The sequence below is a fragment of the Balaenoptera physalus genome (assembly GCF_965194825.1).
Source record: "Balaenoptera physalus genome assembly, chromosome: 5".
In the NCBI taxonomy this organism is placed as follows: domain Eukaryota; kingdom Metazoa; phylum Chordata; class Mammalia; order Artiodactyla; family Balaenopteridae; genus Balaenoptera; species Balaenoptera physalus.
In genome coordinates this window covers 107,386,218-107,412,397 of record NC_138884.1, presented here as the reverse complement: position 1 = coordinate 107,412,397, position 26,180 = coordinate 107,386,218, and the positions used below count along the sequence as shown (strand labels likewise).

General features: G+C 42.2%; 1 protein-coding gene and 1 long non-coding RNA gene across 2 annotated transcripts in view; one reads left to right on the top strand and one right to left on the bottom strand.

Moving 5' to 3' along the window:
- The first annotated feature begins 1,042 nt into the window (after positions 1 to 1,042).
- The window catches only part of CD38 (CD38 molecule), a 58,615-nt gene continuing 33,477 nt past the window's right edge, over positions 1,043 to 26,180 (top strand). The window contains exons 1-2 of the mRNA XM_082464064.1: positions 1,043 to 2,056; positions 22,737 to 23,003. Of these exons, the coding sequence (XP_082320190.1) occupies positions 22,789 to 23,003 (215 nt within the window). The 5' untranslated portion in view covers positions 1,043 to 2,056; positions 22,737 to 22,788. The remainder of the gene's footprint in view (positions 2,057 to 22,736; positions 23,004 to 26,180) is intronic.
- LOC309661939 overlaps positions 10,319 to 26,180 on the bottom strand; it is an 82,064-nt gene continuing 66,202 nt past the window's right edge. The window contains exons 3-4 of the long non-coding RNA XR_014264385.1: positions 12,183 to 12,294; positions 10,319 to 11,635 (exon numbers count right to left, since the gene is read on the bottom strand). This is a non-coding gene — a long non-coding RNA (uncharacterized lncRNA). The remainder of the gene's footprint in view (positions 11,636 to 12,182; positions 12,295 to 26,180) is intronic.

The window sequence follows — 26,180 nt, the reverse complement described above, 5'->3', positions numbered from 1 at the left end:
TTTTCTACATCTGTGACTCTATTTCTGTTTTGCAAATAAGTTAATTTGTACCGTTTTTTTAGATTCCACATGTAATATTTTTATATTCCACATATAATATTTTCTATTCAGAAGAGAAAAAGCAATGCTTTAGAAGAAAGGTCGTGCTGGTCCAGGAAGGGAGGAGTGCTGAGTAGGCTAAATAATACATGGACCATTCCATGTATTATTATGTATATAAATACTACTACTACTACTACTACTACTACTACTACTACTACTACTACTACTACTAATACTAATAATTATAAATAATACTCACCATTTCCTTAATCATGTTATGTTTACATCCTTGCTTCTCTTTTCTCAACACAACACTGAAAACCCAGAATTTCTCACTTTTCACAGATCATCCTAGTTCTTCTCTTACAACAACTCATGGCAATGGGGGAGGGAGGCTTGTGTAAGACCAGAAGGTGAATTGCTGCCAGTTTACAAGTATGCTAAAAAGCTTTAGTTTTGTCCTTAGAGAAATGTGGAACTATTGAAGATTGAAAAACTTGGACAAGGGAGATGGATGATCAGATCTGTGCTCTAATCATGAACTCATCCAACAAATATTGTGTGTCTATAGGTTCCAAGCACTAACTGCTAAGATTACTTCAGTGAGCAGACAAAAATCCGTGCCTTCTTGGAGTGCATATTCTAGTAGGTGGGGGAGATGAACAATAGTCTTTATAAAGAAGTAAATTGTATTTTAGAAGGTGATACATGCTATCAAGAAAAATATAGCAGAGAAGGATGATAGAAAGTGTTGGGCTGGGGGTTACTGTTTTATATAAGGAGGTCTGGAAAAGCCTCCCTGAGAGGATGCTATGTGAACAAAGATTTGAAGGAGTGGAGGGATTAAGCCAAGCTGATCGCTGTGGAAAGAACATTTCAGGCAAGATCCTCAGGAGCAAAGGCCCTGGGGGGCTGTGTGTCTGCATTACTCGAGGAAATGCAAGGAGACCAGGATGGTGGGATCAGTGTGACAGAAGGAAAGAGGCCCTGGGGGGCTGTGTGTCTGAATCACTCGAGGAAATGCAAGGAGACCAGGATGGTGGGATCAGTGTGACAGAAGGAAAGAGGCCAAATTGGGTTGGATCTTGCAGGCCATTTTGCAGACTTTTCTCTGAATATGATGAAAAGCCATTGGAGGCCTGTTGGAAAGAGCCTTCTGGCCACAGCAAACTGATGTCCCAAAATACTGGTTGAGGATATCAATCAAATACCAATCCCTAAGGAGGTGAAGTGCTTATTCTGGTAGAGTTTCATCTGACAATGGATTACTCTCTACCTCTGTGTCTTTGAAATAATGTCATATCTAAAATACAAGACACTCTACTCTTCTTCTAAAATGTCAGATGACATGTTTTCGAGCTTTTGTCAAAGCTGTGTCTATCCCTGGGGTTCAGATAGGTCTGGGCTGATGGCATGGGGCTTTTGGAAATCCACTGTGGGAGGGGTTATCAGGTAACAAAGGAATTCCAGAAAGTGGAGAAGAATTAGAAGGTTATCATTATATCTGTAGTAGAGATTTGTTGTGTGTGTGTGTGTGGACATCATACATCCTGTTTGGCCCGCAGTGCCAATTGGTTTCCTTTGTCCTGGTGTAATTATTTAACAGCATCTCTCTCTGGGAGGGAGAGCCTTAGGGACAGAAGGCACTGTGAGACGCAGAGCCACGAATAGCATCGTGGGGGGACCGAGCTACCAAAGAGTGACCCAGCTATGGCATAGATGCAGGTTGCCAGTGAGAGTGGTCATCAAAAGCCAACGATGGGGCAGAATCAAAGTGCTTTGCAGGCAGGGCCAGTCTACTCCCGCAGGGTCCTAGCAGGACCCAGATGACACTCAAATGTGGATAATTTGAAGAAAGTTTAACGAAGGACCATTTACAAAGATATCGAGAGTGCGCAGAAACACTGCCTAAAGGGACCAGCGGATGAAGTGGCCACAAGAATCTGGAAGGAAGGAGTCCCATGGAGAGGTCACCTTGAGAGCAGCAGTGACCTTCTGTCAGTGAATCCGGCAGGTGAGAGGTCACCCTGCAAGGAGGGAGCCAGCTGGGGTAATGGCTGTGGTATGAATGTTTGTGCGCCCCCAATTCATATGTTGAAATCCTAACCCCCAGAGATGGTAGTAATAGGAGGTGGGGCTGGTGGGAGGTGCTTAACCATGAAGGTGGGGCCTGATGAATGGGATCAGTGCTTTATGAAAAAGACCCCACAGAGATCTCTCTCCCCTTCTGCCATGTAAGGACACAGCGAGAAGGTGCCATCTGTGAGCCAGGAGGAGGGACCTCACCTGAACACGGCCATGCTGGTGCCTTGATCTTGGACTTCCCAGGCTCCAGAACTGAGAAAGAAACTTCTGTTGTTTAGAAGCTACCCGGTCTTTGTGTTTTGTTATAGTAGCCAAATGAACTAAGACAGGAAATACATAGCTTTCTACTTCCTCCCTCTGGGAGAACCTGCTGGGGTAGGATGGGGGCAGAGAGCCAAATGGAAGTGGGTGGAGAACCTGGAGGATCAAGTGGGAGGTGTCCAGCCCTCAGCCTTTTCAGTACATGTCACCAGTGGGGGCTGAGCAAGAAAGGAAAATCCTGACAGAAGCCACCGGCCGTAGGCAGACATTGTGACCAGAGATGCAATACTCCCCATGAGGACCCACAGAGAGAGTGAGGTGGAGACTCTTGGAAAGGAGCAGATATTCTGCAAAATACATGGAGGCTTCAAAAGGCACTGAGATAGAGGTTCTTAGGGTTATGGTGACCCCACTGTGAACTCTGGCTTCAAGAGACTCTGGGAAATTGTCATGTGTAGCTTGGAAAGATTTCTGAATTTCCAAATAGTCTTTTAGTCATGCATACATCTACCAGGGCTGCTCTCTAAGAGCACTTCCGGTCTGCTGGCTCTGTTCTCAGGGTCCCTGGGGTGGGTGTGGAGGGGCCAATGCCTAGAGGAAGGATGTTGTCATTTACTCTGTGTGGTTTTGAGTCATATGAAGAAACAACAAAGGATGCAGCTGTGTACACAATTTTGTTGATTTCTCAACTGGAGGGTGATTTGATAAGCATGCTTGATGAGAAACACATGCTGCCTTAAGGGTCCATTTTTCTAATATAAGTTGTTTTAGATTACATTGGGTGATTTTTATGTTATTCCTGAAAAGGCAATACTTACACATAGTTCAAAAATAAAAACAACATAAAAAGTCTCACTCCCACCCTTGTCACCTGTTTTGTCCCCTTCCTTTCACTCTGATAACCACTTGTTTCTTTGTGAAAATACAAGAAGATATGAATGAATATTATTACTCTCTACCTTTTCTTACACAAAAGGGAGTGTTCCATAAATAATACCTTGTATCTTGCATTTTTCTGCTTACTAATATATCCTAGAGATTACTTTATATCAGCACGTACAGCAATTCCTCACTATTTTTTTTTTACAGCTACATAATATTCCATGGGAGAGATGTTTCATAATTTATTTAACCCATCCCCTGTTGGGGACATCATTTGGTTTGTTTGCAGTCATTTCTCTTATTAACAGTGTTTCAGTGAGTAATCTGGTATACCCATCATTTCTTATGTGGGCAGGGATATTTGCAAGATAAATTCCTAGAAATGGAGTCAGTGGGTCAAGGAGTAAATGCATTTGTAAGACTGATGTATTGATATATTAATTCTTTGCTGGCTATGGTCTAGCAGTGAATTGAACAACCACATATTATTTCCAAATGAAAAGCTCCAAAGATGAAAATAAATGCTGAGTCCAGATAGAAACTTCAGTCAGTGTAGAGTGCTGCTTCTTAAGAAGGATGAACATCTCAGAGTGTTTGTGTGTCCCTGAATGCAAACTTGATGTGTACTCCGAGAATCCAATTTGAAGAAAATCTAGACATTTTGTTATTACTGCAGATAAACAGTACACCCCACCTCCAAAGAAACAAATTTCTTAATTATTTAAAAGGCTCCAGCTTTTAATTCCAATGGTCTAGAGGTTTCAGGGGACAAAGGTAAGGTAATTTGAGAGCTGGGAATTCCGACATCAGGGCAAGTATTGTGTTGATTGATAGATGCCCTAGGGTTCCAAAGATAGTCTGAAAAATCCTCTCATTCCTTGCAACAGAGGCATACACTTCAAAATTACACAGTAAAATAAATCTTTATTTTGCAAGTAACCATGGACTTTGAAAAAAAAAAAAAGGAAATCCAAACAAAACATACCATTAGCAATAACAACCAAATGTGAAAAAAATCACTTTCCAGTGTTTTTGCTAATACACAGCAAGGTGGGTTTTTAAACGACCATGGGTCCTTCTCAGGACAGACACCCCAGTCCCACCCCCCCACCATGTTCTCTGCCTGCCTCTTGTTTGTAGAAAACCTTTAGCTTCCTAGGCCTTCTTCAAGTTCCAAAGAATAAATTTAATCAGGGAAGTGAGAAAATGCAGAAACAGAGGAAAACACTCAAGCAAGACAAAATAAAAACAGTTTAGCCATTAAACAAAGTCGAGCATATTTAGTTCCTCTCCAGGGGCTCTAGATAATATTCTGAGCCATGTCCTTTGAGCTGTTTTGCAGAGACTGAAACCCCCACCAGGTGGAAGAAGTTAACTGTATGCTGCCCACAAGCCCATTGACCCCAAACCAGTTGGAACCAGAAGGTTGATGATATTGACTCCCGATTACCTCACCTCCAACCAATCAGAAGAATGTCCATGAGCTGATCACATACCCTGCAACCTCCTCCCTCACTCTGTCCTTAAAAACCTTTCCCTGACAACCATCAGGGTGTTTGGTTCTTGTGAATATTAGCCACCCAGATTCCTTGTTTGGTGCTTACAATAAATGCTGAACTTTCCTTCACCACAACCCAGAGTCAGTAAATTTGGTTTTGCTGCACAAAGGTGAGTGGATCCAAGTTTTGTTCATAACAAGTCGAGGGAAGTTTTTCTCATAAAAGAAAAACACAAGAAGTCCTGGCCTTTTAAAGGTTGTGAAAATAGACTGTGCAGTAAAACTTAGCTATTAAAGACCCTCAGGAGAAGAATGGGTTTAGCCCCATGAAACACCCAGTTAGCTAAGAACTTTTCTTACCAATCTCCAATATTTTGGTTTTAGCCATTTTTGTTTGTGGCTAAAGGTTTGCACTTCAGGGCAGGGCTGGGGTTGGGATGTATTTGAAAAAAACATATTGAAGTTATATTTTGAGTACAAGCTACACCCAGGAAGTGACACTCAACCATTTTCTGCAGCTGAGTGGAGATGTGGTGAGAATGTGGTGGATAGTTTAAGAAAGACTGAAAACCATTCTGACTTAAGAGTGTGTTATGTACTTCCTGGCCTTGTGAAGCTGGTACCCTGAATAGAATGTGAATCCTTTCTGGATGAGTCAGGCCATCACCATGAACTTGGGTTATTGTAAAGTCCTGCAGGTGTGTCAGGTTGTTATTCCTGTTGGTGGCCTCAGAGGATGAGGTTTGGAGTGATTTTCACAGTTTTTCTGTGTGATATACAGTTGTGCAGTGGCTGATCAGGTCTCTTTCCATGATGGTCAGTCTTCACAGTGCCTTTCTGGGCCCCAAGATCCACCCCAGTTCCACTATGTCTCTGTCTTGTAACCTTAGCTAACAAGATGGAGCTTCTCCTGTCTGTCAGAGGACAAAGCACACAGCTCCAGGACTGTTGTAAACAGTGGTCCTCCTGTTAAAACATCTCCGCAATCTCACCCTCTTTTCAACACTTCTTCCTGTTAATATTAATATTACAGAGAATCATTTTCATTTACAGGGAATTCATTAGAGAGTAAATGTTCAATTTTTAAAAATATAATAGCACCAGCATTTTGATTAATTATATTCAATATCAATTAATTGTTTTAATATGTATAAGGTATTTGGTGTCATTCCTATAATGAAACAGAACAAAGTGTTTCCCACCTGAGTCATGTATTGTCCATCGCAAGTGGTATGCTGGTCTTCACTGTGGGTGGCACCATGGAGCTACAGTCTTCGCAGTTCAATGCCTTTTGTACAGTATTGTCTATAGGAGTCAATGCCTTGAACTGGATGGGTCTTAAGTTACTTGGTCTCTGCCACAGTCAGCGTTCTTAGATATGTAAAACAGAACTATCTCCCAATAGTACATTATAAGAAATTAAGTTCCAGAATTTCTAGGAGGGTGAAGGAATTAAGAAAGAACCAGGAATAATATTCAGATTACACCAGTGGTCCAGTAGAGAGCTTACTGCCCAGATTTCTGCACAAAGGAACTGAAACCTGGACCATGAGGTATGAAATGGGCTGGCTTCATATCAGATCAAGGAGCAATGGGAGGAAGCTGCACTAGAGAATGTAAATGCCATGGGGGGCAGGTTTTTTTTTTAAACATTTTTATTGAGATATAATTCACATATCATAAAATTAATCCTTAGACATAAATAAATAAATAAATAAATAAATAAATAAATAAATAAATAAATAAAATTTAAAAAAAAATCCTTCTAAAGTATACAATTCAATGTATAGTTTTAGTATATTCACAGTTTTGCAGCAACCTCACAATCTAAGTTTAGAACATTTTTATCAGCCCCAAAAGAAACCTCATACCCATTGGCAGTCACTCCCCATCGCCCCTGCAATCCAGCCCTAAGCAACTGAAATGAAGCATGACCCTGCGGGACCCTCCCTGGTACAAATCCTTTCCATGTCCCCTGTCTCTTGTTTGTAGGAAATAGGCTTCATTCAGCCTCCTTGACCTTCCCTGAGTTCCAAAGGGCAGATTCAAATAGTTGCTAATCAGGGAAGGGAAGGAATGCAGAAACAAGGGAGGAACAGTGAAGAAAAAATAGTACAACCTTGGGGCAGGGTCCTGGTTCCTCCTCAAGGAATGTGTCTAACAATACCTTTGAGTTCTTCTGCTGGAAACAAGGCCCCCACCCAGGTGGAGGATGGTTACTTCAGGCTGAACACAAGATCCCTGGACCACCACCCTGTTACCTCCCCACCAACCAATCAGAAGAAAGTCACTACCCTGCAGCCCTCACCCCAAATTTTGTCTATAAAAACTTCTCCCTGAAAACCATCAGAGAGTTCAGGTTATTTGAGCACGAGCCACCTTTTCACCTTGCTTGGCCCTGCAGTAAACCTTTTTCTGCTCCAAACTCTGATGTTTTGGTTTGTTTGGCCTCACTGAGCGTGGGGCACACAAACTGGCGTTTGGTAACACAACCACTAACCTACTTTCTGTTTCTATAGATTTGCTTGTTCTGGACGTTTCATATAAATGGAATTATACAATATATGGTCTTTTGTGACTGGCTTTTTTCACTTAGCATAATGTTTTCAGGGTTCAACAATGTTACAGCATGTGTTAGTACTTCATTCCTTTTTATGGCTGAACATTATCCCATTGCATGGGTATGAAACCGAACAGGACACTGTGGGACTCCTGGGCATAGAAGCCTTTCTGTGTCCCCCATTTCTTGTTTGTAGGGAACAGCCTTCAGCCTCCATGACCTTCCCGGAGCTCATAGGGCAGGTCCAAACAGTTACCAAACAGGGAAGGGAGGGGATGCAGAGATAAGGGAAGAGCGGCCAGGAAACAATAGTGCAGCCTTGGGGCAGGGTCCTGGTTCCGCCTCAAGGGATACACATAACAATATCTCTGAGCTCTTTACAGAACTAAAACCCTCAACAAATGGAAGATGTTAGCATCCTTCATTCCAGAGAAGACCACCTGAGGCCAGATTAAAGGAGTGCACACCCTGCACACACCCTAATCCTTATCAGCAACCCCACCCTTGAACAACTGCTATAAAACTCCTCACCAAATCCTCCCGGGTTGGGACACACAATTTTGAGGGGCACGAGTCTTCGGTGTCCCCCTTTGCCTGGCATAGCAATAAAGGTATTCTTTTCTCCTTCACCCAAACTTTGTCTCCAAGATTCGATTTGGCACCAGTGCACAGAGACCAAGTTTTCAGCATCAGGTACATCACATTTTGTTTATACATTCATTAGTTGATGGACATTTGGGTTGTTTCTACTTTTTGGTTATTATGATAATGCTGCTATGAACATTGGCTGGGCAGGGATTTTCATCTGGTTTGTTCACTGCTGATATAGTAGTGCTGGCATATGGTAAACGCAACACAGGTATTAATTAAGCAAATTGAAAAAATGAATGAATAGTTGTCTGATGAAGACGTAAGTTTTCCTTATATAGTAAGTATGCATAAAATATTTTGTTTGAACATTAAATATGGCATACAGTTTCTTTCTTCTTTCCCTTCCTTCCATCCTTCCTTCCTTCCTTCCCTCCTCTCTTTCTGTCTCTCTGTCTCACTCTCTTTCTTTCTTACTGAAAAAAAAGACCCCTATCTTACACTACTCACAAAAATTAACTCAAAATAGATTAAAAACTTAAGTGTAAGACCTGAAACCATGAAGCGCCTAGAAGAAAACGTAGGAAAAGGGCTCCTTGACATGTGTCTTGGCAACGATATTTTGGATATAGTACCTAAAGCACAAGCAACAACAACAAAAATAAGCAAATGCAGCTACATCAAACTAAAAAGCTTCTGCACAGCAAAAGAATCAATCAACAAAGTGACAAAAAACCCTATGGAATGGGAAAAAATATTGGCAAACCATATATCTGATAAGGGGTTAATATCTAAAATGTATAAATAAGTCATACAACTCGACAGCAAAAAAAAATCAAATAATCCAATTTAAAATGATTTCACTTGTATGTGGAATCTAAAAACAAAAATAATAAACTCATAGAAAAAGAGATTAGATTTATGGTTACTAGAGGCAGGGTTTGGGGGGAGAGGGAATTGGAGAAAGGTGGTCAAAAGGTACAAAATTCCAGTTACAAGGTAAATAAGTACAGTTGACCCTTGAACAGCACGGGTTTGAACTGTGAGGGTCCACTTATATGCAGATTTTTTTCAATAAATATAGTACCTATATTTTCATTTTACAGATCTTTAAATTAACTACGTATGGGGAAAATTTGTGTTCAGAGACCACAGTATGGAGAATAGAAAGAACCAGGGTTTGAGTGCTGATTCTATCCAAACTATTTCAGCTTCCTGCTATTGGGTGAGTCTTTTATCAGTTCATTTGTTTTACTTCAGAGATAGCAGTATGTGGTTTTTTGACTACATGGCAGTTGATCCCTAACCTCCACATTGTTCAAGTGTCAACTATACTAGGGATGTAATGTACAGCATGATGACAATAGTTAGCACTGCTGTATGATATACATGAAACTCCTAAGAGTTCTCGTCACGAGGAAATTTTTTTTCTCTTTTTGCTTTCTCTCTCTTTTTTTTGTATCTATATGAGATGATGGAAGCTAACTAAACTTATTGTGGCAGTCATTCTGTAATATATGTAAGTCAAACCATTATGCTGTACACCTTAAATGTATACAGTGATGTATGCCAATTATATCTCAATAAAACTGGGAAAAATTAAGACAAACACACTGAAAAAAAATGGGATTTTGAAATTCCACTCTGGCTTGTGTAATTCTGAGCAAGAGCTTTTTTTTGGTGTCCAGTGTGCCACCCTATCATTCTAAAAGGAAAAACAATTAACTGAGTGTGAAATTTAAATGAGATAATACTGCATATAATAATGCACATATGGGATAATATAGGCACACATTAAAGTGCTAAAAAAATATGGAGGTAATTTCTTTACTCTTACCTTTAGGCTGTTCATAGCTGGTAGCTGGAAAACCAAGCTCTAGGACTGTATGTAAAATACGATAAAATAATTTATGAATGATGACCTAGTGAAATTCTAATTTTAGTTTATTCACTGTTCACTCACTCCTGCTACTACACTTCTGTCAATGAGTTTGTATCATGATGTGCATAACAATCAATTATCCTTAGTTAATAAGAATTCTTTCTCCAGAATAGAATATAGACCTGTACAGGGCAGACACCTTGGCTTTAAAGTCTTTATATTCTTAGAATATAGTCCACAGCCAGGTGCATAGAGTAGGTTCAATGCATAGTTTTGAAGTGTGAACATGAATGAACAAGTAAATTTTTGTGACATTAACTTTAGTGTTTATAGACCATTTTCCTTTTTGTGAATCGTTTTCAGACTTAATTATAAACTATGCATTTATACATATGTGTGTGTATATATACAACTGTATATATTTTGTCTGCATCATATATACAAAAACATATGTACAATCTGCTCAATATATATATGATTGTACCTGTACTTTTAGCAGAAGACTTAAAGCAAGCAGTGATACATGTCATAAGTAGTTTAATAGCTACGAAAAGATAGTAATACATACTATGACAATGACAATCATCTATAAAGCAAAGCAGAAAAAATTGTCTATTCCTGAGGGGAACTAACTGAACAGATCATTTAAAGGGTCAGTTTGTCTTACATCTTGTAACCATTTTATCTTTTGGGAAATTTTTTCTAGGTGAATTTCAACTTCTCCAGAGGTATGGATACAAATGCAACAAGTAGTATGAGCAATAGCACAAACAACTGCTTGTTTAGCCAGCATAGAATCTAAGGCAACCCTGTTATCTAATATTACTTGGGCTAAGGAGTTTAGGCATGTCTGTTGTGCTGCAATGCTTTTTACAGTCTTCTTGGCTATTTGACCAATGGTGATGATAGATTTCTAATCATATTTTTCTTTACACATACTCCTGCACTAGGAACCAAGATTCCCAAAAGACTTTGCCACCAGATATCTTGGTGTCCTGCTAACATGGATTTCTTGACTCTGTAATGAAGAGAAAAAGGAGGTTAATCTGTTTCCTTATATACAGACAATGCATAACATAAACCCAATAAAAATAAACCTTCTATTTTCCAGCTGTGAAGACATTTATGTGCCCATCCTTGGGAAAGTGTGTCAATTTCAGTATCACATGTGAAGACAAAATCTGGGGAAGTGCAGTGACCCCTCCCAAAGTGCTCTTATTGGACGTTTTGTCAACACAACATCAAACCATGGGTCATTTCTCTTGCAAGCTTTCCAAAAGTCATTTGTGTGGTATTTAACATGTGGGAGTTGCTGGCATAATTTACTCATGTTTTACTCTTTAAGACTTTTTTCAGTTTAAGTAAGGGAAAGAACAAAGTAGTCTGGGATTATTGTGCTTGGTCTCTAAGGATTGAGGATAGTATCAGACAAGGACTGGACATATTAATCTGTTGAAAAATTTGAACCTGAAAGGTTAGGGAGGTCGGTCTAGGTGCATGGTAACATTAGGAAGACCTGAAAATTTGGTGACAGGTATTATGATAGGCTTATATCAGTCTTGTATTGACCTGGGAATTTGATGACAGATCCAACAATTGGTTAGACTGCCCTCAGTAGCTATACTTTGTGACAACGTTACTAAAGAATTTTCTTTCCATCCTGTATATTGGGGCAAGAGTTAGCTAGAAGTAAAACAATAGCTTTCAATTTTGATAGGGAGACAGACATTTGGTAAACAGTTCAACTGAACTAGTAGGATGGATCTTACAGGCCTGGCCCAGATTCTTGGGTTACAGCTGTCTACTACTGCTGTCGGCTTCTTCTCATCCTGTGATCCTTAAAAAAAATTAGGCTACTTCATGTTACGTTTAGAAATATTTAATTCGTAAGCACTTGTTTTTAATTCAATCAAATACAGCTCTTTTACCATCCAGAGGTAGAAACATATACTTGTAACCTACATATAGACATATAGATAGACATAGAGATCACATAGTTTTCATTTTAAAACTTAGTCATGAATCATGCTTTACAATATAAAACTCATTTGCTCATAAATAATAGTAAGAATAAGTTTACTTGCTTGAGTTTTCAAAGGCCTCCCCCCACCCCCGCCTTTTTTTTCTTTTAGTTTTAGGTTCTACTAATTGAGTCAAAGCCATAGTCTCAGGCAGTGTGGGATGTGTTTACATTTCAAGGACATGATGAAAGAGTTACAGCTTTAATCTTTCTCCTAGGAATAGTTTTGTTCTCTCAGGGTGAGAAGTTTGAAAAACTCTTTTATCAAGCTAACTTTCTCTAACTGCATACACAAAAACCAGTTTGGGAATATCAAAAGAGCCCCATCTTGGCCATTTCAGGGTGAGAGAATTATTGTACTTACAAGTATTGGGTCCATCTCAATTGTACATGAATTCATCTGGAGTTCCAGTGGGTGGCTGGGAGATGGTAGGCTTTAGAAACGCAATTTTCCATTTTCTTTCAGTTTCATTTTGCTGTAAAGTACAAATCCTTCCAATTTTAAGCCACATTAAAAAGGATTAGCCAACTCAGTTCACTCCAAAGTTCCCTCTAGGTCTTTCCTGCCTAGAAATGTCCTCTAGGTTCCTTGTTTAGAAATTCCCTTTACGTCCTCTGCCTAAGAACTTCCTCCGAGGTCCCCTGCTAGGAACTCCCCTCTAGGTCCTCTGCTTAGGAAATTCCCCCCTAGGTCCCTTTCACCTAGGAAATATACTGGTACCCCCTTAAGACTCCAAGTCTTAAGATAATAGCTCAAATAAAAGTTTTGGAACATTACCCACTACAAGGAGATCCAGATATCAGGAAAACCTCACTGAAGCACCTGAAGAGTGATGTGAAGCTGGGGGTAGGAGGGGCACACAAGGGGCCCATGCTTGGTACCAAAGTGGACTCCAAGCGAGTTTTTCTGAGAAGCAGCAGACTATATCAAACAATGTCTATGGAAATAAGCAATAAACAATCTATTATAGGAATAGAAAAGAGGCTTATTTGAGCCAAACTGAGGACTATAGCCCAGGAGACTCAGGCTCAAGAAGTAGTTGAATTGTGTTCCATTGGACTGCAAAATGGGGGAGTCTTATAAAGGCAACCCCCCCCCCCAAATTACATGTCATTTGTCAAGAATCATAATTGGAGCTGGCAAGAAGTAAGGATGCTTGATAAGTAAGGATTGGTTGGGGTCTGAAATGGTTGCATAGTTACAAGGGGAGACCTTGAGATCATAAATTGGCAGTTGGCAGCTGGCAGCAGACGTTGTTTTGAGAATAGTTGGTGGTGTCCTTGAGTCTGATTCAGTTCAGAAAATTCAGTTCTCAGTGTTGCAGGACTGTGTCTGAAACCACAGTGGCCACCAGGCTTCATTCTGGATGCCTGGACCACAGTTATTCCATTTTGATTTTTAAATGCCTTCTTTTCTTTAATGGTTAAAGCAAATGTAAAATGTATGTTATAATAGGCCACAAAACAGGCTGTTCTAGTTAGCATAAAGTTTAAGTTAAATCGTGTATAAGCCAGAATGACTTCCTCATACCTTGATATGGGAAAATTTCTTCCAACCAGTTTTAATGATTATATGTTTAAAATATGTTGTAATTCCCAGTTCTTCGGATTTTTGTCCTTTATCTTCTAACATCAAGAATAATATTTTATTCAAATTCCAGAAGTTATTGTAAGAAAATCTTAAGAGATGTGCCCAGAGGACTTTTTTTTTATCATAGCATAGCAAAAGATTGGAAATAGTTGAAATTGAGATAATGATCAAATAAACTATGGTAGGACAATACTATGGGAGACTATGCATTATTAGAAATACTACTTATGAAGAATTTTTGGTTTTATTTTTATTATTTTTAATTTTGTGGCCGCACTGCGTGGCTTGAGGGGATCTTTGTTCCCCGACCAGGGATCGAACCCACGCCCTTGGCAGTGAGAGTGCAGAGTCCTCACCACTGGACCGCCAGGGAATTCCCTGAAGAATTTTTAAAGAGGGTAAAGTATCTGTGTTAAAATCCTAGGGTATAAATGTTAGGAAAATCACATATATATATATATATATATATATATATGTGTATACATATACATAACAACAAATTGTTAATATTAATGATATTTATTTCTGAGTGAAGTTATGAGTAATTTTATTTTTGTCTCTGTAGTCTTCTTAATTTAGAAAATTGCATATGAGCACAAAGTTGATATTATAAAAAAAATTATTTGTAGAGCTGTTACTTTTCAAGAAGGGATATCTTTCTAAAAGATAAATTTGAACTTTGCTTAGACTACTAATTATTAAGTAAAATAATCACAATTTTACAATTTATTAGGTTGAAATAAATTTAGTCGCAGAAAACAAAACAACCAAGATGTTCTTCAGTAGTGGAATGGAAAAATAAACTGTGGTACATCTGGACAATGGAATATTATTCAGTGCTAAAAGCAAATGAGCTATCAAGCCATGAGAAGACATGGAGGAAACTTAAATGGAGGTTATTAAGTGGAAAAAAAAAAAAAAATCTGAAAAGGCTATAAGCTGTATGATTCCAACTATATGGCATTATGGAGAAGAGAAAACTATGGAGACAGTAAAAAGATAAGTGGTTGCCAGAGGTTAGGGGGAAAGGAATGATGAATAGGGGAGCACAGAGGATTTTTAGAGCAGTGAAATTATTCTGTATGATACTATGATGGTGGTTACATGTCATGTATTTGTCAAAACCTGTTCAGTATACAACACCAAGGATCAATCTTAATGTAAACAATGGCCTTTGGGTGATTATAATGTGTCAATGTAGGTTTCTGGATTGTAACAAATGTGTCACACTGGTGGTGGAGGTTGAGGGTGGGCAAGACAGTGGATGTGTGGGAGAAGGGGGTATATGGGAATTCATTCTTCTCTGCTCAGTTTTGCTGTGAATCTAAAACGGCTCTAAAGACTCGTTTATTAAAACAAAACAAAACAAAATTAGAAAATCAGTGAATGATTTTCAGTACCCTTACTTTCAATGAATTCTATTTGGTGCTTTCTTTTGAGTGTTTTGTTTATTTTGTTTTTAGCCTGCTCTGAAAAATGCTAGATTGAGAAAACACCATTTCACAGTTGCCCCTTAGATATTCAAGAATGTATTCCTCCTCCCAGCTGAGATATTTGACCTTTAGCCTCTCTGTGTTGGAATATAAGAATGGAAAGCACAAGTGTCCCAGGGAATCAAGTAAACATCTTATAAGAAAATCTGTTGAGAAAATTTTGGCATGACTTTTGGGGTGTTCTGGGTGGTTTGAAATGCATATGCGGAATGACTAATGTATAAACTTTGCCCAAGTTGCTATGAGTGGGCTAAATTTGACACCAATGAGTGTGCTTTCCTGTTGTCTTTGAAATTCAGCATCTAGTCACCCTTCTTCTGGGGATGATATCCTGATTGTCCTGTGGAGAACTTCCCCTCATGGGGGGCTCTACCCCCCCAGTTCAGGCAGCAGGAGATTCAGACCTAGTCTAATAAGAGCATGCCAGGCCCTGGCCACAGTGATCAGTTCAGAGCTAATGGCAAGGATTTTCTTAAGTGATTGGAATGAGGGATGTGTGTGTGTGTGTGTGTGTGTGTGTGTGTGTGTGTTTTCTCAGCTAAGAGGCAGTATGGTGTAGAAGAGCATGCATTCTGCACCCCATGGCTTGGGTTTGAATCCCAGTTGCCCAGTTCCACTACCCCCTGGCTTGGTGACCTTGGGTAAGTCACTCATTCTTTCTGAGTCTCAGTCTTCCCCTGTAAAATGGGGCCAAGAATGCTCCCTATCTCATGGATTGTTATGGGGATTGAATGGGTTAATATTTGTAAAGCCTGGCATGATGTTTGTCTCCTCGATGTTTTCACTTGGGCATGTGACGGGCATCTCAAATTTAACACTCTCCAAATGAATTCTTCTTTCATTGTCTTCTGCAGCTCAGTGAATGACATCTCCAGCCTTCCTGCTGCTCAAGCCAAGAATCCTTGGAGTTGTCTTTGACCTCTCTCTTTTTCTCTCTCTCTCTTTTTTTTTTTCGGCTGCACTGCACGGCATGTGGGATCTTAGTTCCCTGACCAGGGATCAAACCTGTAACCCCTGCAGTGGAAGTGCAGAGTCTTAACCACTGGACTGCCAAGAAAGTCCCTCTCTTCGTCTCTTTACTCCATAAACAATTCTCAGTTCTGCCTTCAAAATATATCCACAATTCAACCAACATCCGCTGAAGTCAACCTGGTTCAAGCCACCATCATCTCCCGTCTGGATTAGGGCACCATAGCCTCCTAAACGTTCTCCCTGCTTCTGCTCTCACCCACTTTAGTTTATTCTCAACAAGCAGCCAGAGTAAGCCTGATAAAACCAAGTCAGATAATGTCACTCTTCTGCACCGCGAGTGTCCATCTACCCCCCTACCCCACACACATGCCATCACATCTCCAGCCTCTTCTCCCACTTCCTCCCATCTTGCTCTCTCTGCACCTGGCACCTGTTATCTGACCTTGCTCTTTTCTTCCCTCTGCTGGGACCCTGTTTCCCCCCATATCATGTGGCTACCCCACCTTCTTCAGATCCTTACTCAAATGTCATCTTCTCAGTGAGACTTTCCTTAGTCATCATTCCAATGTTGCAATCCTTCCTCCCACCTCCCTTGTCCTTATCTCATTCCCTGATTATTTTGTTTCCTAGCTCTCATCTTTACTTCACATGCCTTATGGTTTACTTACAGATTTTGTCCATTATATGTCTGCCCCCTCCCGTTAGAATATAAGTTCCATAAGGATTGAATTTTTTAAACTGCTGTATACCCAGTACCTCAAACAGTTCATGGAAATGCCTTCAACGTATACAGTGATGTATGTCAATTATTTCTCAATAAAACTGGGGAAAAGAGGTAAAAAAAATGAAACAGTTCATGGAACATAGTAGGTGCTCGGTGAATATTTAATGCATGAATGGATGAATATATGAATGAACGAAGAAAGATTTGCATTGAAGTGTGATATTCATCAACACGCAGTTTTGTAGTGTCTACTAGGCCTCAGAGACTTGCTAGTCATTGGGATCATACCTGAGAAAAAGACTGCTTCGAATTAAAGTCTAGTGTAGGGCAAGAGGAATGAGGAAACTGACCAAAAACAAACAAATGAACAGAAAAAACAACCAGGAAGTATAGGGTGCATATGGAAACTCATGACAGGAATGCGAGAGCTTGTAAAAGACTCTAGACATGGGGTGTGTAAGCTGTCATCTGAAAGTTCAGGAAACAGCAAGGAACGAGATGAAGGAGGTGGAGTGTGGGGAGAGCTGAGAAGCTGCCGAATCTGTTAGGCTAAGGTTAGCCCTAACTGAGGAAGTGGCTGTGTTGATTTATCATAACAAGCCAGCCAGGGCACTACAAGAAGAGCAGACAGCTCAAGTGAATTAAAAGCAATCCAAGGCATTCTGCCAAGTCCTATTAAATCCGTTTCATTGAAAATACAGAATAAAGAGTGAATGACGTGGCCTTGTTATGTTTCAAGATATGGGAGGAGAAATCATGCAGCTTTCCTTTTCGCAAGACTACAAGAAGAAAAAAAACCCAGATGACAGGCTGTGCTGTGTTTGACATCAATGAGTGGGCGTTTCTGTTTTTGATATTCAGCATCTATTCACCCTTCTTCTGACTTGAAAACACGTTAGGGAGACAAACGCCTTCCTAAGAAAACAAGTCCACCCTGAGCTTCCCGGAGATGCTCAGAGCCTCATGGCTGCCATGGATGCATGCCCAAGAACATGCTTCCAGAAGTTCTCACGCTGGACCACAAATCCTCTGTGAGAACAAGTTGAGTCTGTCAACTCTGGGCCAGCACAGAGTGAGAACCCATTAACTATCTGCCGCCTAAGGACGTAGAGGTAGGGTTGGTAGGACAGGCTTGAAATGAGATTGTCTCGGTTCAAAACCCTTCTTGCTTAACTAACTTTGGCCAAATTGCTTACCTTTCTAAGGCTCCGATTCCTCATCTGCAATATGGGAATAATAAAATATTTACATGATGACAATACTGTAGGCTATTGTACACAAAGTATTTGACACTAATTGATGTTGGTAATTATTACTGAAGGAGGAAAAAGAAGAATTATGTAATTAATCATAGCCTCCTCTCCCCTCCCTTCAACACTGCACTTTACTTCTCAGATGAACAACAGATGCCCACTGATGGGTGGGTTTTAGCTGGTGAATCTGATGGAGAGGGAGTTGTTCATTTTGCAGGCATTGCTTGAGTGCCAACTGCATACTAGGCATTGTCCTGGTGCTAGGACAAAACATGGGCTCTTGTGGAGCTGGGCTTCTGGTGAGAGGCGTGGGGAGAGGAGGAAGCCCCATTTTTAGAGGCTGTACCGCGCGGAAGTTGGCTGCTCTTTGCTTTATGCGTACACTCCCAGGTTCTTACAGCCAGCTGAACACTGGGAGAGTACCGGATAAGATGCGCAGCTCAAAGAGCTACCTAGGGATGGAGAGTTGGGATTTGAGCCTGGGCTTAGTGTTTTGGGAAAGGATATATGGCCTGGCAGGGACCACATTTGCACAGTGAGGAGGAAAGAGAAGAAATTTAAATAAATAAATAAATAAATAAATATATATATATATATATATATATATATATAATATTATATATTATAACTACTTTTAAAGCTGTCAGAGATTAGTAAAAAAGGCTGGAAGGAGAAATACCAAAATGCTAATGGTAGTTGGGTTAGGGTTTTGGAATGGGAGTAGAGGCAATGTTCTTCTTTTCTCTGTATCCAATTTTTAAAATGTGATTGTATTACTTGCATGATTTAAAAATGACTAATGGGGCTTCCCTGGTGGCGCAGTGGTTGGGAGTCTGCCTGCCAATGCAGGGGACACGGGTTCGAGCCCTGGTCTGGGAGGATCCCACGTGCCGCGGAGCAACTGGGCCCGTGAGCCACAATTACTGAGCCTGCGCGTCTGGAGCCTGTGCTCCGCATCAAGAGAGGCCACGATAGTGAGAGGCCCGCGCACCGCAATGAAGAGTGGCCCCCGCTTGCCACAACTAGAGGAAGCCCTCGCACAGAAACGAAGACTCAACACAGCCATAAATAAATAAATTTTAAAAAAAATGACTAATGAATCTGACCAAGGAAAAAAAGAGCTTGAAACCCACATTCTAGGACCAGCACTTCCACTAACCAGGTGTGTGGCCTGGGGGTGGTCACTCCTCTGGTGCCCCAGACATCCCAGCGTCTGCCCCCAGTTCACCCTACAGCTCTGTTTCCATGTCTCTCCCCCTTTTGCAAACCTTCCTTGCCCTTCCACAGACTCATCTAGTGTCACTGTCTCTCCAAAGCCTTCCGAATATCTACTCTGACTCACCGCCATCCTTCCTGTCCGCACGCAGCTCCCCCATTATTAGTGCTTCTTTGTTGAATACTTGCTAAGGGGTCACTCAGCTATTCTCTCTATATGTTACCTGATTCAATGCTCAAAATAATTCAGTGATGCCCGCAGATATTTTTAAGCCGACTCTATAGAAGAGGAACTTGTCCTTCAGAGTAGTTTTGTTACTTGCCCATGTGGCAGGGATCGCTCAGGTCTACCTGATCAGAGAGACTGTGTTCTTTTTTTCTTTTTATAAAATTAACTTTTTGATCATTATTTCTATTGCTATAACATTATGGTTGAAGAATATGGGCAATTAAATTTCCACTTTGGGAAATATGTTGAGGCTTTTTTTTTATTGAAATACAGTTGATTTACAATTTTGTGTTAGTTTCAGGTGTATAGCAAAGTGATTCGGTAATGTATATGTATTTCTTTCAGATTATTTTCCATTATAGGTTATTACAAGGTATTGAATATTGTTCCTTGTGTTAATGGTTAATCCTCATTGCTCATCTATTTTATATATACGTAAGTATGTATCTGTTAATCTGTAACAGTATGTATCTGTTAATCCCATACTCCTAATTTATCTCTCCCCCCTCCCTTTCCCCTTTGGTAACCATAAGTTTTGTTTTCGATGTCTTAATTCCTGCAGACCTAGTCTCAAGCAAACCCTGGTCTAGTTGGAGAGGACACATTGAAGAAATTCTGTGGTCTGGGTGATCCACACCAGAGCTTTTGGGTTCTGTATTGTCCCAGGAGATCCACTGGCATCTGTGTTCTTCTGCTAGGAAAGTGTACAACTTGGAGACCTAACTCAGTTTGGGAGCTCAATGGGGTCAGGAAAGGCTTTCTGAGGAAGTCACATTGAAGGAGATCAGCAGGGGTTGGGTAGGGTTGGGGACGAGTTGCGGAGGTAATGGCATCTGTGAAGGCCCAGCATCAGGGAAGAGCTTGGGTTGGTTGGAGACAGAGAGAAGGGCCCCAGGACTGGAGTGCCATAAGGGCTGGGGGGCGAGGTGCCCCTGGAGGCTGGAGGCTACCAGGCCTGCTTTCTGTGTCTAGAGCAAGCGGGGAGTTGGTGTGGGTAAAGTATCCAGAGTTAGGTTTCAAAAGCTACATCTTCACAAAGCGTGGCTTAAAAGAAGGAAACCCTCGCTGACTGGCCTCTTTTTAGATTCCTGACCCCTTAACAACACCCTGGGAACCACTGATGTCCCCACCCTATTCTCCCTCCTGGTCTCCTGAGCTGCACTGGCCCCACCCACTTTCAGCAGGTGACTTTCTCTATTCACTGAGAAGCAGTCAGAAGCGACTGTCCACACGTCGTCGCTGTCAGCAAATCCACCAGCCCTCCTCCCGTAAAGCCATGTCCTCTACCTTCCTTCCGTGAGGTTGGAGCACCTGCCACACCAGCTCATGCCTGGGATTCCTCTCACCTACACGTGAGCTTTTCTGCTCCAGCAATTTCCCCTCTCCTGCATTATCAGTTGCCTGTTCACTGGGTTATACTGTCATCCTACAAACACATTATACAGGTCTCTGCTCAATATCATGTCCTCAGTTCCTTTCGACAAAAAAGACTCTTCCAAAAAAAGTCAACCAACTTACTGAAGCCACCTTCTCTTCTCACATACTGTCATCAACCTACTCGCATCCGGCTTTGTCCTTGACATTCCTCTAAAACTGCTCTTGCCAACTGCACCAGTAACTCCCAAGTGGCCCTCCCTCTGGTGTCAGGGGTCGCTCTGCCCCGTTCTCTTTGCAGGAGCTCTCCTCATCTTTCTGACCTCTCTACACACATGCCCCATGGTGGAACCCTTTCCTTCTGTGTCCGCAGACACTCTCTACATGATCTCATTTATCCTCTTGGCTTTAAAAACTAACTATATGTGAAAGGCTCCCTTATTTATGTCTCCAGGGCTGACCTCTTGCCTGAATACCAGATACTTATACCCAACTAGCTACTCAGTGCCTCCTCTTGGGGATCTAATAGGCATCTCAAACTTAACACCTCCAAAACCAAATTCTTGCTTCATGCCTTTTCCCCCAAACCCAATCTATTTCACCCTAATTCTCTCTTTGCTATACATGGCAATGCTGTCCTTTCTCTGGTCAGTTACTCAAGCCAAAATTCCTGACATCATCTTAGGCCCCCCTCTTTCTGGTAAACCCCACATCCAACTCATCGGTAAATGCCATTGCTTATGCTTTCAAACTACATCAAGAATCCAACTTCCTTTTTTCTTTGTTGCTCTTATTACTACTCTCCTGGTTAAAGTCATCATAACTGGTCTCCATCTTTCTATCCTTGCTTTCCCACATTTTATCCTCAATGCAGAAGCCAGATTGAACCTTTAAAATGTCATGCCTGATCAAGTCACTCAGTGACCTTGAATAGGTTAAAAATAAAATTCACAGTCCAAGACGTCCTATCTTGTCCTACAGGGCCATGGGTGACCTGGCCTCCTCCTACCCTCTGAACTTCTCTCCTGCTCTGCCTCGTTCACTCTTGCATCCCAGCTCCAATGGCATGCTTGCTGTTCCTGGAACAGGCCAAGGGCTTTTCTGCCTCAGGGTATTTGCACCTGCTCTCCCCTCTGTCTGGAAACTGTTTGCCCCAAGAAGTCTCTTGGCTTGGTCTTCCACTTGCCTTAGGTCTCTGCTGAAATGTCACAGATGCTCCTAGTGCGAGGAAACCCTGAGAGAGGAGATGCAGGGGGCATCTGGGAAAAGCTACTGGATTATTTATTGAACCACTACTTTGAGTACTTACTGTATGCCAGACACTTCCCAGCAACACCTCATGGATTACAAAACTGCATCCCCTCCGCAGCCTCAGGGAGCAGGTAGGAATAGCTAACACTTAGTGAGTGCTCACCACGTGCCAGGCTAAACACTTCATGATATGAGCTCATTTAATCCTCGTAACAACCCCATGGAGTGAGTACTGCTATGGTGTCCACTTTACATCTGAAGCACAGAGAGGTCAAGTAACTTACCCCACATCACCCAGCCAGAGCTCAGTTTGAACCCATAGCTTAATCTGATGCCGATGGAGAGAAGGCATAAGGCTTAAGTAGAGCCTTTACAGGGGGCTGAGCAGGTCTTCCTCAACGTTATAAGTAGAGGTAGAGCCTTCCTTTGCGGGCAGAAGGCATTGCATGTACACAGGTGCGGAGGCAGACAGTCGCCTTGACGCTGTCCAGGAAGCAGGTGTGGGTAAAGTGTGAAGTGCGGCTTGATCAAGGGAGTCAGCTGAGGAGTACAAGGCTGCACTCCCGCTGTTCTCTGAGCGCCTGCCAAGTAAGGTCAAGGTGGTGGCTCTCTGCTCAGGAGTCGGGAAGTGAGCGGCTGTAGTAGGTGCTGAAGGCTTTTGAAGACCTTGAAATCCTTGTTGGTCGAGCGACCGCGATCGAAGAACTTTGAAGGAGGGGATAGGGGTGGGAAAGGAAGCGGAGGAAAGGCAAGTGAGAGATAAAGGGGAAGTGCAGTTTCAGAACCGGGCTAGCTCTCTCCTCCCTGCCTGCCCAGCCTCCAGCAGCCTCTTCTCCAACTTCCCCCCGGGCGACCCGCGTTGGACCCCATGGCCGACCCCAGACCCAAGAAAGCCAAGATCTGTCTCTGCATGTTTCTATGTCTTCTGGCGGCGGGGGTCATCGCGGTGGTGGTCGGAATCCGGATGCGGCGCCGCTCGTCCCAGCACATGAAGTGGAACGGGACGGGCAGCACTGCCCGTTTTCAAGAAATCGTCCTGGAGCGATGCTACAGCTACACGCAGCTGGTGCAGCCGGCGCTCAGGTGGGTTGGCGTCTGCGGCGCATGGCGGGGCACCGCGCGCGGTGGTGGCCGGGCACAGCCGCGCACAGCCGCCCAGGGCGCTCCGAGTAGCCGTCTGGATTGCCTGAAACAAAGCATCGAGTGTTGCGAGGCAGCTGAGAGCCCGCGGGGCAGTGCTGAGTAGGGAGTCCGGGCTCGCGACTCCGCGCGCCAGTCCCCAGAGGTGCGGGCGGGCGGGGGCGAGCGCGCCGCTCCTTGGCCCTTCCGCTCAACTGGCGGACACCTGCCAGAGACGCCCGGCCCCCGGCCCCATGTGGGACCGCAGCCCCGCTCGGCCGGGAAGCCGGGGAGTTGCTGGCGTTTCCTACATTTCATGGGGTTTGCGTTCGCCATCTCTGACCCAAAAGTGCCCCGGACAGTTACAGACAGCTGGTGAAGTGGCTTGCGGAGCCTGAGGTGGGAGGATGGTGTCTGAAGGGCCCGATCACTGAAATTAGTTTCATTCATTACTATAAAACAGCATCCCGATTCTTTTTGTGGCCCTGAAATGAATGTGACCACAGCATCCAATAACAAAGCAAAACAAAGCTGTAACAACTTAACATTTTTTTAAAGATAAAACACACGGTAAAGCGCATCTGCTTAATGAATCCTTTCAGAGCCTAGAAACACCACCCACATCAGTCTACGGAACCTTTCCGGAAGGTTCCTCGGGCCCTCTCCCACCTAGCTTCTAATCTCTCCCCATAGTGAACCGCTTTCTTGACTTCGTTCTCAGGGCTTGGTTTCACCCGGAAAACTCATTTTTCGAAGTTGTACATAAAGCAGAATAAGCTGGGAAGTAAAAAGTTGCTTCTCAGGCTGCCAAAGGCGGCCAGGGGAGCCGCGATTTTCATCTGTGTGCCTGAGATCAGTTCCGCCTCCAAACACCCGCGATCCCAGGGGATGAGCCCTGAGACGCATCAGGGAATTCCTAAATTTTACGTTTGTATCTCTTTTCTCTGACACTAAAAAGCTTGGTTCCTAATAACATTTATATAATTATGTATTCGCTTTCATATATACAAATAATTATAGGTATGTATTATTATTATTATTATTATTATTATTACTAACAAAATGTCTAAATGTCTTTATGGTTCTTTTTGTCCTTAGGATATAGGATATATCCACTAGTGATGAATAGGGATGTATAGAGCATGTACCACTGTCTGACACCTTATTTAAGGGATCCTTCTGGCTGCGGGGTTGAAAATAGATGGTAGTGGGGCAAGGACAGAAGCATGGAGGCCATTTAGAGTTCTTGTAGCAGTTCAGGTGAGAGGTGATTGCGACTTGGATAGTGATGGATGGTGATGAGAAGGAGAAATATTCTGGATACATTTTGAAAGTAGATTCCATGTGATTTGCTATGGACTTGTGTATGGGATGTTAGAGAAAAAGAAGAAACAACAGGGCTTCCCTGGTGGCGCAGTGGTTGAGAATCTGCCTGCCAATGCAGGGGATGCGGGTTCGAGCCCTGGTCTGGGAAGATCCCACATGCCGCGGAGCAACTCGGCCCGTGAGCCACAATTACTGAGCCTGCGCGTCTGGAGCCTGTGCTCCGCATCAAGAGAGGCCACGATAGTGAGAGGCCCGCGCACCGCAATGAAGAGTGGCCCCCGCTTGCCACAACTAGAGAAAGCCCTCGCACAGAAACGAAGACCCAACACAGCCATACATACATATATACATACATAAATAAAAAGAATGTAAGCAGACAAGAATAGCATTAAAAAATAATAATTAAAAAAAAAAAAAAGAAGAAACAACAAAAACTCCAAGATTTGTGGGCTGAGTTACCAGAAAAATGAATTTCCCTTTCCCTTTTGTCAGAAAGGGAAAGACAGGGATGAAGCAAGCTGGGAAAGGAACCACCGGTTTGGCTTTGTACATATTAGTTTTGCAATGTCCATTGTCATTCAAGTGCAGATATTGAATAGGAAGCTGGTTTCTATGAGTCTAGTGTACTAGGGAGAGGTCTGGGCTGGAGATATAAATGTGGAAGTCAACTGTGCATAGAAATTCAAGCAGATGTTTCATAAGGAGGAAGTGTTAGTTGTCTTATTCAAGTGATTCCGACTGGTTAAGCAAGATGAAAACTGAAAATTGACCAATGGATTGATAACTTTGACAAGATCAGTTTTAGAAGAGTGGTCATGGTGAAAGCCTGCCTGGAATGGATTCAAGAAAAAGATGGGAAGAGAGGAATTGGAGACTGTACATAGACAGCTCTCGCCAGGGGTCTTGCTGGAAAGGAGAGCAGAAATAGTGTTCTGGTTGGATGGATAAGGAGGGATTCAAGATGGAAGAAATTGGGGCTTAAGAGCCAGCTTCTTTAAAGTCCACTGAGAAGTTGTCTAAGTAAAGAATGCTTCCTGGGCTTCCCTGGTGATGCAGTGGTTAGGAATCTGCCTACCAGGGCAGCAGACATGGGTTCAAGCCCTGGTCCGGGAAGATCCCACATGCTGCAGAGCAACTAAGCCCGTGTACCACAACTACTGAGCCTGCGCTCTAGAGCCCGCGAGCCACAACTACTAAGCCCGCGTGCCACAGCTACTGAAGCCCGTGCGCCTAGAGCCCTTGCTCCTCAACAAGGGAAGCCACCGTGATAAGAAGCCCGCGCACCACAATGAAGAGTAGCCCCCGCTCGCAGCAACTAGAGAAGGACCAACTAGAGAAAGCCTGCATGTGACAATGAAGACCCAACGCAGCCAAAAATAAAATAAATAAATTTATATATATAAAAAAAGAATGCTTCTAGATTTCTACAGTTTCCTAAGGTCTTTGACAATTGTACTACCAATATCAAATTCAGCAACATTTTTAAAGTGACTCACCTGGGTCATTTTTACCAAAAAATTCAACTTAGTTTTCATAGAAAACATGTTTTTTTCTTTTTCCACTTATCCAATTTAGTTATGAACAATTTAATGAAAGCATGTAATTAAAGCAAAAACAACAAGCATAAACATATTCAAGAATAGGTAAATAAACAACCAAGTGAGTGAAAATAAAAGTTCTTGGGGATACTAGAAGTAGCCTATTAATTGTGTAGAAGATAGGCAACTTGTACAGAGAGAACAGAAAGTGGTTCAGTTAAATACTGGTTAGTTAAGAGATTTTTTGCAATAAATGAATTTGAAGTGGTCGTGCATT